We start from the raw sequence: 15,647 nt of genomic DNA on the forward strand, positions 1-15,647 counted from the left end.
GGCCCCCCCGATCCCCCGATCCCCCTGCCCCGGGGGCCCCCCCGATCCCCCGATCCCCCTGCCCCGGGGCCCCCCCCGATCCCCCTGCCCCGGGGCCCCCCCCGATCCCCCGATCCCCCTGCCCCGGGGCCCCCCCCCGATCCCCCGTCCCTGCCCCGGGGGCCCCCCCCGATCCCCCGTCCCTGCCCCGGAGGCCCCCCCCGATCCCCCGTCCCTGCCCCGGAGGCCCCCCCGGATCCCCCGTCCCTGCCCCGGGGGCCCCCCCGATCCCCCGTCCCTGCCCCGGCCCACCGGCTGCCTCCCGCCGTCCCTTCCCTGAGGCGGGACCGTGCCCGCGCCCCTGCCGCGGGATGAAGAGGTTTTTCGGGTTCGGGAGGAAGAAGAAGGGGCAGCCGGCAGCGTCCGGCAGCGCCGCCAAGCCCTTCCCCACCGGTGCCTACGAGCTCCGGCTGCAGGAGCTGGGCAAGCTGCACCGTGCGGCCGCCCGTGGCGACCTGGGTCAGGTGCGGCAGAGACTGAAGAAATGCGGCATCGACGAGCGGGACACGGCGGAGCGGTAAGCGGCGGGGGGCAGCAGCGCCGGGCGGTGCTGGGGCGGGGTGCGGGGGGCTTGCGGGCAGCGCCGGGACCCGCAGGTGCAGCTGCAGCCGCCGGCAGCTCAAGGGCGCTGGGAGCGAACGGCAGCATCGCTGCGGGGAGCCTCAGCCTGGGCGGGGAGCCAGGCCTGTGCTGCCAGGAGCCCTTGGAGTCGGCCGAGCATCCCCCGTCTTGCCCCGGCCCCCTCCGTGCCCTCGTTCCCGGGGGTGCTGCCTTGCCTGGGGGCGCAGGAGCGGCAGGGGGCCGGCAGCAGCCTGGCCAGGGCGGGTTGCAGAAGGAGCCTCAGGGCCATTCTCCAGGCAGGCTTGGAAGGCAGAGTGCATGCACCTCGGAGGCCTCGGCGTGCGGGGTTAGTAGTTGAGCTGAGCAAGCTGCACTGCCTCAGCTGGGAGTAAAAGAGGGGTAAGCGCTGTGTTTAGGAAAGGGTAAGTGTGCTGTGTATTGGTGCTGTGTGGACGGTTGCCTGATGTGCCTTTTGTGACTGTGATGTTGCAGCCAGAGCAACATCAGTCTGATTTTAGGTGGCAGTTACTTTGCCGTTTGTTCTGTGGCCTTGGTACAGCTAATTAGTGCCTTGGTTTGGAAGATCTGGGCAGTGCCATGCAGAGGAAGCTGCTGCTTCTGGCAGGTGGTAGGATGTGTGCTTTTGAGTCAAGCACAGCAAGTACTTGGCAGTTATATCTTAGGGAGAAGCCCTGGGCTGCAGCATAGCTCCTCATGGTCCACCGTAAGCATAAGGGAATCAGCTGAGGTTTTTGGGTCTTGGATGTGTCGAGCTGTTAATGCCTTTTCTGAAAAGACTGAGTCAAAACATCCATGACATTCAGAGGAGATGCTGGTTTAATCAGAGTACTTCAGCATCCTGGGCTGTCTTTTCTGAAGACTGGACTTTTGCCAGCCAGCTAGCTTATTGCCCTGAAAACACCTGAAACTGTCTAGATTTGTAGGAAGGCAATGAAGAGTGCAGCCAGTCAGCATGTGGGCTGTGTGCCTGAGTGTTGCCAGCCAGTATTTGTTTATGCAGCTGGAGGTGGGGGGTGCCATTTAAGGTGGCTTGAGTGCACTTTTGTGCATAATTCAGCTGCCAGAGTCAAGGTGCCCGATGGCATTTATGGAAATAGTTTGGAACCTTTCTCTCTTTCTTCTTACTGCTTTCTGATTCAGTCAGCAGTCAGTCACCAGCTCTTAGCAGACCCTGGTATGAATTTTCGCTAGTTTTTGCGTTTCAAGTTCATCTTGTCTAGAAAGCTTTTTTTCCTCTGAAGGGTTTCCTTCTGTGTGCCAGGCAATTATTAGTGTTATAACAGGACAAATAAAGTCACAAACTGTAAAAAACCAAGCCGGGGGCGGGGGGGGAGAGGGAGGGAAGAAAGAAAAGGCAGCATACTATGATGAGCACGGTGGTGGTTTTGCCGTGATAATGCCCAGTGCTGAAAAGCGAGGCTGAGAGCAATTTGGTGGCCAGAGCCTGCCTACTTGCTGCAGCCACTGCCCTCTGTACCAGCCATGAGGGTTGCAAGGCCACCTGTGCCCTCTTAGTGCTTGTGGGTGTGATGTGTGTTGTGAGTGACCACCAGATGCAGTTGCGTTTCAGGGCTTCGTGTTGGAAGACTTGGTATCATTGGAAATAGAGGTGAAGAGTAGGAAATAATGCAAAGTAACGGCAACAATGTGTGCGTTGGTTGTATGAATATCTCAGTTTTGCTGCTCAGGATTTCCAAAAGCAAAATCCTGCACCAGGAGCATGGCAAGGATCACACCAACAGGTTCCTTCCATAAAGTGGGTCCTGTAGCCCATGAGACCTCCCGAAAGTGTGCCTGATACAGCATCAGTTAGGAGCAGGCAGCTTTCAGAGGTGGTCTAGCAAAACCTTCAGCCTCACTGACAGAGACAGGCAAAAGTCAGCACAGAGTTGGAAGCACTGCAGGCACAATGCCAGCTAGTCATGGATCCTGGGTCAGAGCTCATCGCTAAGGGAGATTGACCCTGTCAGCTGCCTGTCAGACTGAACTCCAGCGCTTTCATTGCTTGGCTTGTAGCTGCTGGGTTGTCGGCTCAAGGGCCATTCAAAGTGTGTACTGCCAACCTGCTGTTTCCCAGTGGGGTTGTTTCGTGGCTGCTCAGGCATCAGCAGTTCTCTTCTACTCTGTAGGTGATCAGCGTAGCAGCAGCAGGAGCAGGAACAGAATCTGGGCAGCGTCCCCAGGGCTGGGTGGCGGAAGAACTTCGGTGTTACTGGAGGCCTCTTGCAGGGACAGGCAACCCTGAGCCCTGGTGTTCTCTGCCAGCCTGTTCCCTGAAGTGGATCTTCTGTGCAGCACAGCAGGCCTTGCTCCAAGCAGAGCCGTCTCCTGTTGACGGACTGAGAGGCTTGGATGAGGAGGACAGCAGCAAGTCCACAAGTTTTCTGAAGGCTTTTCTGTTTGCAGAGCTGATAGTGACTACTTCACGTCTGTCATGCTTCCTGGCGGTTGGTAGTAGCAGCTTTCAGATGATTGTGGACTCCTTCATAACCGGTCCTGGTTAGCTTTCAGATAATCTCAGTCAGTCGTTTCTTCAGAGATGAAGAATCCCGCATGTTTCCATGGGAATTTCTCAAAAAGTGGTGGTAGTTGCTCTTGAGCTACTCCTCTGTCAGTGCTCCAGTCTGTTCCCTGTCTGTAGCAAGACATTACAAATTCTTTGAAGTTTTCTGTATTTCTCTCCTCCTCATCTTTGTTGCAGTGGAGGAGGATGTCAGCTGCCCTGTAGCAAGTATCTGTGTTACAGATTACTGTGTTTCTGCATCACCTGCCACTGCATTTGTGTACCTCTCCCTTTCCATTCCCCCTTAGCCAGGGAGCTGTTGTGCTCCTGTCTCAGCAAGGTACCCAAACAATTGCAAGGCTAGTTGAGCTTTCCTAAATACAGAGAAGGACCTACCTGCAGCGATGTGGTTCAGAACCAGTGCTGGTGTTCCCCTCAGTTCTTGAGGAACTGTGGGATTGTTACTGCATCACCTTCAAGGGAGGAAGGTCCCAGCTGTTTTCTAGCTTGTCTTCTGCTCTGTTGGGACAGGTGTCCTGCAGAGCAGCAGGTGCTTTGCTTCTGCACAGAGTGAAGCTTGTGCTGATTTGTGCCTCTGATTTAGGGGGAAACACATGCAAGGACTTTCTGGGCAATTTCTTTCAGTATAAGTAGGCTGGTTAATTGACATCAGACCTAAGATGATCTGTGGTTTGAAGGAGGGGTTTTTTGGGGTGGTTTTTTGTGGTTTGTTTTTTTTTTTTTCCTCTGGCAAGGCTTTAACTTGAAGAAAAGAGTTTCATTTTCTTATGCTGGTCGTGTATTATGGAAACACAGTATTCCGTCCCTGGAGAGGACTTCCTCTGTAGTAGGCTTATTATGACTGTCATAGTTATACATATCTGAAGGATCAGGTATTACTTTCCTGTACTCAGGATTACAGTGTTCTGCTGTCTGGTTTGCTGCATGTGATGGGGGGCACTTTGGTGCAAGTGAGTACTTGGTTTTGTTGCAGTAGTAAGCAGGCTAGAGAAAAAGCAGAAATCCTCAAAGTGCAGGGAAACGCTGATACTCTTTATATAAAGCCCATCTACATCTCTGATACTTCTGGCACATGAATAATTATAGAACTTAGAGGGTTGCTTGCCATAGTTCTCAGATGCCCAAGCTTTTTTGCTGTGCCACAGGTGTAGTCCTGCTGGAGGCAGTGACCACCACCTGGGCACGGGAATCTGTGCAGATTAAGTTCTAGAGTGAAGGAAATGGCACCTTACTAAGCAGATGCTGCGGAGGGGTTTTGCTGGCCAGTCTCGGGTGTTTGGTGCACAACTGCTGTTACTGGTAACAGAATGAGAAATCGTTTCTTAAGCTTGCTTTGTGCAAAGTGAAACTTGTGGTCATATCAATTTATCAGAGACTGAAATTATTTCTCTAGTTGTCTGTGCTAATTTAATATGTTTAATTTTTAGGACACCGCTGCATCTTGCTTCTGCGAATGGCCATGTGCATGTTGTTACATATCTCGTAGAAAACAAGTGTAAGCTAAATCTTACTGACAGTGATAACAGATCGCCACTGATGAAGGTATGTGGAATATGTCATGCTCTTTCAAGTGGGGCTTGTCAACTGTGCATTAAATGAGAGGTGGCTGGAAGGATTCTTTACACAGCTCTGCATAGAAGCATGCATCTGGTAATCAGCGTGGAATAGGCATATGTTAGCTCAGCTTTGAAGGTGCTCTTATTTTCCAGCATTGGGAAGCTGGGGCAATTGTAACAGAGTGCTGGCAGTTCTTCCTTTTTTGCGTGTTGTTCCCAGGCTGTACAGTGCCAGCAAGAAGAATGTGTAGCTATTCTGCTAGAGCACGGTGCCAACCCCCATCTGGCGGATGCTGACGGCAACACTGCCCTTCACCTTGCTGTCCGATCTCCTAATACAACCGTAGCGGGGCTGTTACTTGAGCATAATGCCAATATTGATGCTCGGAATAAGGTAAATTTTTGTATTTGTTGAAGAAGTTCTTTCAAAAAGTTGTATTAGTATTTCTCTTGTAGGGTTTTTTATTTTTTTACTTTTATTTTTAAATTTATTTATCTGCCCTTTCAGGAGGGAAACACTCCGCTTATTCTTGCTATCTCTGAACATCATGAAGATATAGCAGAGTTTCTTCTGCAGAAAGGAGCTGATGTGCATGCTCGAGATCACTGTGAAAGGTGAGTGGTTTGTCAAAACTCTGCATGGGTCTCTTTAGTATTCTTTAGGTTGGATTAATCAGAGGCATGAGAGTGAGCTCTGAAAAAAAAAACCAGGGAGCCACATAGCAGCTATTTCTGTGTGGCTTGTGAAAGCACATCTGCGCTTGGCTGTTGTCATACCTCAGTGGGTGCTTTCCTCGTTGAGGATTACAAGAAGGCATTGCCTGTGGTGTCCCTTCTGGCAGGAAACATGCTGTTAGCTCAGCAGCACTGCCTCGATTTGAAAAAAACATCTCTTGCATAGTGGCATAGTTTGTATGTGAGTGTTGTCTATGTGGAAGCTTTGTCTGAAGATTGAAGGTTTGGTTGTTTTGACTCCCTCTTGCATTTTATGGTTGCTCTTAATATTTAATGAAAACTGCTTTTTCTTTTGCTCATTCAGTAATGAGGACAGTAGTTTTTGAGAGCAAACAGGAATAAAAATAATTACAGTGTCTGTGTCAAAATGATCTACTTCGTAACATATTTTTGGTGTTTCAGAACCCCACTTATGACTGCAGCATCTGGTGGACAGCTTAATTTAATAAAAGTTCTTCTTGGATATGGTGCTGATCTTTTCCATAAAGACACTAACGGATGGACAGCTGAGGATTATGCTGTTACTCATGGATATTCTAGGTAAATTTTTGACTTTATTGTTAGAATAGGTTGTCAGTTGTCAGTGTGGCTTTTGAATGGTTTTGGTAATAGCAGCAAGGTTTAATGGTGTGTTGAAAGCTGTCCTGAAGCTGTGCTCAGTGACGTCTTCTGATACGTATCGTTCCCTGTGTCTAGTATTAATCTGGATGTTGAAGAAAATTTCCGCCCCGAATGGTCTGTTAGATGCCAAGTTTTGATGCTAAACTTGCACCTGCCCAATACAAACTCTAAAACACGTCTGTATCCTACAGTTACCCAGAGGTAGAACGTGGCAAACTGAAATGCATGTCGGTCCTCTCCTCAGACCAGCACCATTGTCCTTACTGACTTCCACTACAATGAGCAGGAACTACCAGCCTTTTCTTTCAGAGATCTAACATATCCCTTTTGTTAAAGTCTTAAGCAGTTTCACCCCTCTTATGGATAGCTTTGTACCTGTGCGTATCCCTTCTCTAAGGTGGTTATGTGTGCTTAACAGCTAGGCTGAAAATACTGTGCCGAGCTGGAGCTAATGGCTTCGTAGGTGTGGATATGCACCTCTAGAGTGAACATGATTGTAGTGAATATTGAAGTAGGTAGTAGCCGTGCAGTAAGTTCTGTGTGTATTACTCTCAGTGAATGCATACAAGCATATGAATTCCTACGGCTATGAATACGTGTAGGGTGGATAAGTGGCTGTTAACTGTTCTATTAAACTGTATAAGCAAGTATGTGGTTGTTTTTACCAAATACGTTTCTTCTCTTTCCCTATATAGTCTTTGTACACAACTGGTGGCATACGCATTCCGGGGAGACAGAGACGAAGGTGGTGCACAAGGCGACACAGTACCTGGCATTCCTCACCGGGCCGGAGCTGCTGGCTTGACGTTGGGTGCACCTGCTGTGGACAGAGGAGGTAGGATCTTTAATCACGCAGGAGCTCACGAGGAAAATCACTGTGGCCTTTTCTTTAGGGGGTTTGTGTTGTCAGCGCTCGCTGTGTTCACCGTTGACTTTAGTGGAGGCATCAGGTGGGGTAGCGCAAGAAGCTTTGTGAATATGCTGACTTGTTGCTGGTTGGAGGTGCTTCTTGTCAGGGGTGAAGGCAGCTGCGGTTTGTGTGCTACGGGCCCACGTACCGGGTTGTTGCCTTCTGCCTGCCAGATTGCCCATCTGTATAGGTTTTCATACCGAGAGAGAAGGGGGACAGGGAAGGAACTAGGTGAGAGTGGTTTTGGTTTTGGGGTGTGTACTTGTACCTTAGATGGCCATTCAGATTGTGAAAATGAATTGCAAAAGCAGTAGGTTCATCCTGAGTAGTTGTGCATCTTCCTGTAGCTGGGAAGCAACAGATGAGTTAGCAGGACTGTACATGTCTTGTTGATAGCCACTGAGTTTGTGCAGTGGTGTTTTAATATTAATAGTTTCACCTGCACTAAGCTGCTTTTAGTGAGTTGTCTTATTTCTCAGCATCAGTTACGATTGTTTCTGTGTAGGTGCTGTAGAGACATACTTAGGAAAAATCGTCTTGGAAAAGTCACTTGGTTAGGAACAATAATGCAGCTTCTGTGTGTACTGTATCTTCATGGACATAGTTTGATTCCAGTAAAAATAAATAACACTTCTACTTCCAGTAATTGTATGAAATAAACGTTAAAAAGTCCATATTAACTTGTGATCCAGAAAAACAATTGAATTGCCTTGTTATCAAAAAATTAGCTCCTTCAGTGAGTTCATTTTAAAATAATAATAAAAAAAACCACAACTCCTTAATTTTTAAGATCCAGTCTACGCTTATGAGCTCATATAGCCGTAGAGGAATCTTAGAAAACTAATCTTTTAATATAGATCGAACTTCTTGTACTTTACATCTCAGGCCCTACAGTGGGAAGTTCTATCCTTTCTGGTTTTTTTAAGGGTGTTACATCAGAACTTTGTGGCAAATGGGCAGCAGACAGCGTTCAAACACAGTTTATTACTCCTTTTTAAAATATGTCGTGAAATATGAGCAAAACGTGGGATATTTTTCCGAGTTCACTTTTCCCAGGTAGGGGAATTTAGTTTAGAGCCAAACTTTGTTCCTTTGACTTAGGACTAGTTATTTTGATCTAGTCAGCGATGTGTAAAGTTTCTTGATAGACTGAAGGAAGATGCGGAGGTTTTTATATTTTATTTTATTTTTGGAAAGGGCTTGGTACAGGTAGTTTAATCAACAAAATGTTGCTTTTACCCAAGCAGCACTCTGTGGCTGCCTCCTGTGCACATAGATAATTGCTGTGGTACCACATTGTGATGACTGACAGGCCCGGGTTATTTTAAAATATGTGGCTTGAAGAATAATACTGTTGTGTGATTCCAAAATTGATATGCCCTCAGGGAAATATGGGTTCTTGAACCAAGTAATTTGCTCAGTTCCTTGAAGACAGTAATACTACTAGCATAAGTCCACAACGTTATGGGAAATCCTCACTTGAAGAGGCATAGGAAGTGTGAAGAGCATATTTATGTGGGTTAAGGACTTGGGAGGAGAAAGAGTGTGCTGTGTTCTCAAACTGTTTATAGTAGGGCTTGTTTTTCTTGAGTAGTACGAATCTTTTTCTCCTTGTGCTCAGTTTCCTGGAAAATGACCCCGGCCTGTTGAGTGAGAGGGATTAGTAGCATGCAGGGAACGCTTAGTGGCATTGATTCTGCAGTCTCTTGCTTGCACACACAAAGCGCAGGTCCTGCATCATGAGTCCCTTTGACAGGCTGCAGTAAAAGCTTTGAAGCCCCTGTCAGAGGAGAAGCTCAACTGATCGTGGGACAACGGAGGAATACCCACTCTGAATTCTTTGTTTTAATCTTGCTCTTCATTCCTGTTTTTCTGGGATCTTCAATGTAGTCCTTCCTCCTTTTGCTGCTACTTTTGCACTTGTTGAACATTGTTCAAAATATTCGCCTCTAGTGAGCAAGTCGGTACATTTAAGAAGTTGGCTCATGCTTATTTGAGTGTTTACTTTTTGTCAGAACATGAACCTTTTTGTTGATTACAGACAGACTGGCAAAAACCTCCAAATGAATGGCTTCCACCTCTAGCATATCGAATGACAGACTTTTCAGATTTGAAGTTGGAATTTCTTTGGCAAAAAGTAATTATGTATTTTTTCTAAAAGCGAGGGTTCAGATTTCTAGTATGTCTTCAGTGGCAGCTTTTTTTAGCTGCTGCACTGCGTATTGGTGTGTTGTTCCTACAGAAACCATTGGTTTTTCGTCATAGAGCTCTTGGAAAAGAAACAAGTGCTTCAGTGTGCTTTTTATCTGCTGTATCACCTTTTAAGAAAACTGAGAAATGGAGAAGGAATGAGAAACAATCTTGAGGTCCTTTTTTTAACTCTTACATGTGTATTTTTGATAGGAGTCCTCTTGCCACATCCATTCCATGTATTTGTGGTAACATCGATATAAGCAGGACGCCCTGTTGCTCTGAGGCAAATGTTACGGCCTTGTCACACAGGCATTTGGTGTTGGGTAGCTGCAATAACGGAACCACACCGTTCATTGATATAAAAAATAACATTTTACTAAGTAGGATGGGTAGAGCAGGTGGATGGTGATTTGTATTCTAAAGCTTCTGTTCCACAGCACATAGACACGCGTACACACACAAGCACACATGCATGACACTCACAGCAGTCAGTGCACCCATTCTGGTCCAGTTGTGGCCTGCCCTATAGCCCTGGGGGAACAGGGTATTCACTCCGACTGCTTGTCAAGCCTGCGTTCTGGCTGGTGGCGTAGCTTCTCTACGTGAGCAGTTCAGCATGGTCAAATCAATATATGCAGGGCTTTTACCTTCAAACTGAGGTAGGAGGGGGCTGTGTCTGCATCAGGCACCATCTGACACAACTGGCTAGTGTACCTCCAAAGTTTGTTGGCACCTACAGATTTTTGGGATGCTTAGACGGAGGGATTTTACGTGTGCCGTACGTATAAAACACTCTACAAATATGAAGGAATTGCATTGGCAGTCAGTGCTGGGCAAGGACTAGTCAAGCTGAGAGAAATGCAAAGTTGGCAGTACAGTAAACTGCCACGAATCTGTTTCAGTGTTTCAAAATATTGGAATATAGGTATTCTACAGTGGAGCAAGTAAATTAAGTTACAGTGTTTGACACTGTCCCTTAAGAGTAGAGTTCTGTAGGTTGTGATAGGTTTGGCTTCTACTTCTTGTAACTGTAGAGTAGGCTGATGGTCACAGTACATTCTCCCATTGCTATAGCTTTGTTAATGTGCTGGTTATGTTTTCCAAATTTCGGGGGATTCACATTTATTCTGGTGCCCTTGTTTGGTCTGTCCTTGACACGCCTTTCCCTAAATGGATATAGGAATGCCACAATCTCCTAGCCAGACATCAAGAACGGGAAAACCAAAGAAAGGTATTCTATACAGTAGCATTTCAACTATGGAACATGCTGTGTGATGTACAAATACTAACACACCTGTGATGTTTATTATCTTGGAGGTCTCTATTCTGATGGTTTTGGTTTTATAAATTAGGTTTGAGAGCAGGCTTTGGGTGCTTTTTGTTTGCGTGTTTTGCACGGGTCCTTAATTACTGAATTGAGTGATTGCTTTGTGTCATTAGTGATAGTAAATAATATTAAAAAAAAATATATATGCTCTTCTGTTACTCCAAAATGAAAATGGACTTCAATTAAAGTAGAAACAAGTGATCCCTAGATACTACTTTTCTAGATCCCGTTTCTACAGTAGGGCATCAAGATCTGTCTGAAAACTAGCTCATAAACTTTCTCTCTTGCTTTTTTAAAGGAGAATGGGAACTGGTTTTGATCCTTGCTTAAAGTTACTATCCATGGAAAGCAAAAGTTCAGATAACTTACTCAACATGATATGCCCTTTGTTTTCTTTTCCGTTTAATGATTTTGTCTAAGACCTCGGTTTGGCTGTCATCATACAACTTTATGGAAGGCCACCAATCTCCTCTTTATAAGCAACTTCATTTTGTGATGATAGTTAACGAGAACTAATTATCGAGGACTTGAGGAATGCTGAAATAGATACGATGTGGAGGCTCTGTTTGGTTTTTTCCTTTCTGTCCTGGGAATTGAAGAAGCCTTTTATTTCATCTTAGGTGTTGATAATTGAGAGGTTTTCGCAGTCTTCAGGCTGGATTCCTAGAGTTCAGGTTTCTTTAGTACATCGGTGGTGTGCTAGAGTGCGCTATGGTTGAGTTTGCAACATGTGCATCTGGGCCACGCTGCCGTTCAGAGGGATCTTGACAAGCTGGGTAAATGGGCTGTCAGGCCTGTCTTAACAGAATTCAGCAAGGGCAGATGCCAAGTCCTGCACATGGAAAGGAACAACCATTTGCTGCAGCACGTGCTGGAGCTGCCTGGCTGGAGAGCTGCTTTGCTGGGAATAGCCAGAGGGTCTTGGCAGAAAGTGAGCTGAGAATGAGCCAGCAGGGTGCCCTGCCGGCTGAGAGGGTTAACGGTGTCCTGGGCTGTATGAAGAGCAGCATAGCCAGGAGACTGAGGGAGGGGATTGTACACCGCTTCTTGGCAGTCCCTGGGTTGTGTCCAGCTCCCTGGGTATAATTTTGAGCCCCCAGTGCAAGAGAGAGTGGTCTTTCATCCGTGAGCGAGTTCAGTGGAGGGCCATCAAGCTTTGCCAGGAGCAGGACTCCTTGCCTTTGGGGGAGAGACTGGGGGAACCGGGCTTGTTCAGTCTAGAGAAGAGATGACTTTGAAGGGGACCCAGCAGCAGCTTCCAGTACGTGTGAGGAGAAGACAGAGACAGGTGCCTCCCAGTGGTGTGTCACATGAAGCAAAGGTACAAGAGGCATAAATGGAAAGAAGAGAATTTCTAACGGAATGTGGGCAGCTTCACCATGGTGAGAACAGTAAAACAGAGAGGTTGTGCAGTCTCCCTCCTTGAATGGTTCAAGATCAGACTGGATAAAGCTCTATGCAGCCTCATCTGACCTCAGAGCCGAGCCTGCTTTGAGGAGGCGGTTGGCTGAGAGACTTGCCGAGGTCCCTTGTGACCTGATTTATCCTGTGATCCTATGTGCCAGTTGCTGTCTTAACATGGATGAAAGCTTGGAGTGTAGTATAGGGTGCCCTGGGTACGCCTGTTTTGCCTGTTGAATACCCTTTTTGGTGCAGCGTAGAGAACTGCTGGGGATTCTTCTACGTGAGGATAAGCTTTAGATCTTGGTTATGCTTTTTGATGTTTTTTACCTTTTCAGGATAACGTGTAAGTGGGTAGAGCACCAGCTAGTATAGTATATAAACCAGTAAAATCTCTGTCAACAGGGTGTGCTTGTGTGTGCAGTATGAGTACTTCAGCAGTTCATTTATTTACCGTCTTGCTAAAGCACCAGTATTTTGTTAACTGTTTATTAACACAGCATATTCATGCTATGCTGGGTTTTTTTAGTTTAGAGGTAGTTCTTAAACTTTTAGGTATAAAAGTTCAAAGGATCTAAAACTCTAGTCTTTTTTGTTTTGTCAATTCAGTGTGGCTTGAAAAAGCAGTTGTTTGGAAATGCATGCATTCATTCATGCTGTCTTACGCTAAGTTGACTCCCCAAAGTTTCATTCTGTTATGACATGTAGAGTTGTCCAGGTTAAATGTTTGTATGTGCTGGTTAATTTTTAGCATGCCAAATCTAATTTCAACATGTCAATTCGTGTTTGAACAGCGATAGACGGCTTGTCGCAAGGAGACTCAATTGGGTAAGACTTTAAACATACCCAGCACATACCTGAGGAATGATTGGAGAGACACGGTACTCATTTTGCTTTACTTTTTAAGAAGCTTGGAGAAAGAGGGGAGCGATGTCAGTTGGCATACTTCTGAGGAAGAACTCGATTTTACTCCCAAGGTACGGTGTATTTACAGTAAATGTCCTGTAAAAATAAGTGATCTGAAGGCAAGTTTTCTGGGGGATTGAAAGAAACTGCAGTTCTAGCCAATATTGTTTTCTCCTTAGAAGCACTCTCTGACCTGCCAGCCTTTTTTCTGCTGTGAGTTTTTCCTAAAAGACCTGTAGCTGTGGCAGATCATGCAGTAGATTTGTGGTTTGAGGCAAAAGAGCAGTAGGCGACGAGATAAATCGCCACAGTTTTATTTGTTCTTGGTCATTTGAGTCAGATTTTAAGTTTATAAGTTACTAATATAACCTGTTCTGTTCTTCCCCAAACACTGTTAATGTTTCCTGTAAATTTCGTGATAGAATCCTAACCGATAAAGGGCACTTTTTAATGAAGATGTACTGAAATCCTTCATCACCTAGTTCTCCTTTCCTCCTCATCAGGTTACTCAAGAGTGCTCAGCCGATGAGTTACTCAAATGGGTCATCTTTTTTTCTTCTATTGAGATGGCATTCTGTGCTTGCATGCAATCTCACACTGCATGTTTTCCCTCCTTTTTTTGAATGCTTAGGTAGTATTCTTTTTGTCAGCTACAAGCTCTCAGGCCTGCTTTTTTTGCTAGTGTTCTGAAGCATTATTAACTTCTGCAGTGATGTCTGGAGCATCTGTTCTGTTGCTCTGGGATTCTGCAGCGATGAGGAACCAGTGTTCTAGTTCAACCTACTCTAATACTGGAGGTGCAAGCATGTTCAGTTTTAACATGATTTCATTTTCTTGCACCGATTTAAATACAAATTATGCATTTTTTGGCATGTTTTTGAAATTTCAGGATATTCTGGTAAGTGTACTTGCAGGGACTAATTAATGCATTAAACCTAGGGTTCTTAACAGTTACTTCCCTTGTGCACACTTGCAGGTAAGCATCCAGAAGCTGCGATCTTAAATATAACTGAGTTTTACTGAAGTACTACAAATATTAAACCCAGATTTTTCAAACTGCTATGCATGTAACCATAGTTTTGGAAACAATTTTCAGAAGGGTGCCTGCATGGTATTTTGGGGGTGAAATACTCACTGAATTGCATATGTGAGGAGTGTTTTTGTAGTTAGAAGTATAGGATGGAGCCAGCACCTGACCACTGTCGAAAGGACAGCCTGATTACATTTAGTGTTCAAGGTTTGATGTGACCAAAGGATTTGTTGTTGTCATTAGTGTTCTAAAAGAAAATAATCATTTATTTACAGAAGCTGCAGAAGCCAAATTTGACATTGTTAATGAATGTTTCCCAGCAGTTCAGGAAAAACAGTAAGCTATTTGGAAAAGATTGCATAGTATACTAATATATAAAAGTAGATTTGCTAAGTAGTTTTTTAAACAATTCTTTTCCTGTAGTAAATGAGAGAAGTAGCACTTTGAAAACACAGCACTTAGGCATTTCAGAAAAAACAAGTCATGTTGTTAAAATGAAGGTATTAATCCCCTCCTAAGCCTTTGTCCCTGGCCAAGTCCTTCCTCCATCCTGCCCATCCTTGACTTGGTTCCTTTTCCAGACATTCCCAGATTACTCCGTTAATCTGGTAACATGCCTGTTGCCATTCCCATAACTCCTTTTGTTGTTTTGACATAAGTGCCATGTCTCCAAAGACGGTGAATAATGAAGTATCTTGCAAGTCGGTACCAAAGCAAACTGTCTTTCAGAATCTAAATAATTTGCAAGATAAACAAGAAAGCTGGAACAAGAAAAGCATGATTCAGGCGAAGTTTCACAGAAATGATGACTCCCTTTTTGCAGAATCTAAGATGACAAACTGGAAAAAAGAGACACCTCAGCTTCTCTCAGATAGTTGTGGTCTTAAGGAGAAAAAGTCAAGCTTCAGTAATGGCTTTGAAAGTGATAATAGTTCTTTGTCAGCAGGAAAAAGCCCAAGGCTTGAAAGTCAAAGACCAAACTCTGTCTGTCTTGAACAAGTGGATGATGAAGATACAGAAGAAGAGCAATGTGAAGTAGATAATAAAGTCTGTGAAGCACTGAAACAAGAAAGGGAACACTTGTGCTTGAATAGGCATGACGAAAATGTAAGAGCAGCGTTTCACTCAGGCACCAAAGTAAGTTGTATAAGGATGATTCAATCACAAAGGTATTTTCTAAGGGTGATAAAGGTAAGAACCAAAAGGTAAACTGGATTTCTGTTAATATTTCACGTATATCCATCTTTTGATCATCCTTTTTTTATAATAGAAAATGCCTTTACTCCTAACCAAAGCAGTTTCTTAGGTATAAGAATAAGATTGGGCAGTATTTTCAATGGTTTTTTTTTATTGGTTGCAGTGGTTTTGCAGGAAAACAAATAGGCAGTATAATTTTTCTGAAATAAATTAATTTTTTTCTCAGTTGTATGTACAGTTTTTATCTGTCAAGATTTATTGCCATTTAGTAAAATACTTGGTGCGATGGCTGAAAATGAGGAACCAAAAAGTTTGAGTCAGATTGAGAGCAGGAAGTTAGTGATTTTCCTGGAGCAAAGTAGAGGAAAAGGAGCGTGTTCCAAAACAATGTAACTGAAATGAAAGCTAGAGTTAGGCTGACAGGAAGAATTGCTTCTCAGGAGCTTTGCAGAGCCAGGGCTAATGACTTAGGGCTAATGTCATTGCTGTCTCCTCAGAGATTCCCAGAAAAACTGAAGGTCTTGTAAAACAAAGCTCAACAAAGTTTCCCTGTTGTCTTACACAGGAGAAGCATTTTTAAAGTTGTTGTCGATGGGTGGCTAAGAAGGTGCTTGTTTCTGCTATTT

The 15,647-nt window shown here is 45.0% G+C and overlaps 1 protein-coding gene across 1 annotated transcript in view; it reads left to right on the forward strand.

Annotated features, from left to right (window-relative positions):
• Positions 1 to 286: 286 nt before the first annotated feature.
• LOC129734644 (ankyrin repeat domain-containing protein 26-like) overlaps positions 287 to 15,647 on the forward strand; it is a 51,441-nt gene continuing 36,080 nt past the window's right edge. The window contains 7 exon segments of the mRNA XM_055698279.1: positions 287 to 556; positions 4,573 to 4,687; positions 4,922 to 5,095; positions 5,210 to 5,316; positions 5,839 to 5,976; positions 6,753 to 7,277; positions 12,796 to 12,865. Coding sequence (XP_055554254.1) covers positions 351 to 556; positions 4,573 to 4,687; positions 4,922 to 5,095; positions 5,210 to 5,316; positions 5,839 to 5,976; positions 6,753 to 7,277; positions 12,796 to 12,865 — 1,335 coding nt within the window. The 5' untranslated portion in view covers positions 287 to 350.

Source organism: Falco cherrug, chromosome W (genome assembly GCF_023634085.1).
Source record: "Falco cherrug isolate bFalChe1 chromosome W, bFalChe1.pri, whole genome shotgun sequence".
NCBI lineage: Eukaryota > Metazoa > Chordata > Aves > Falconiformes > Falconidae > Falco > Falco cherrug.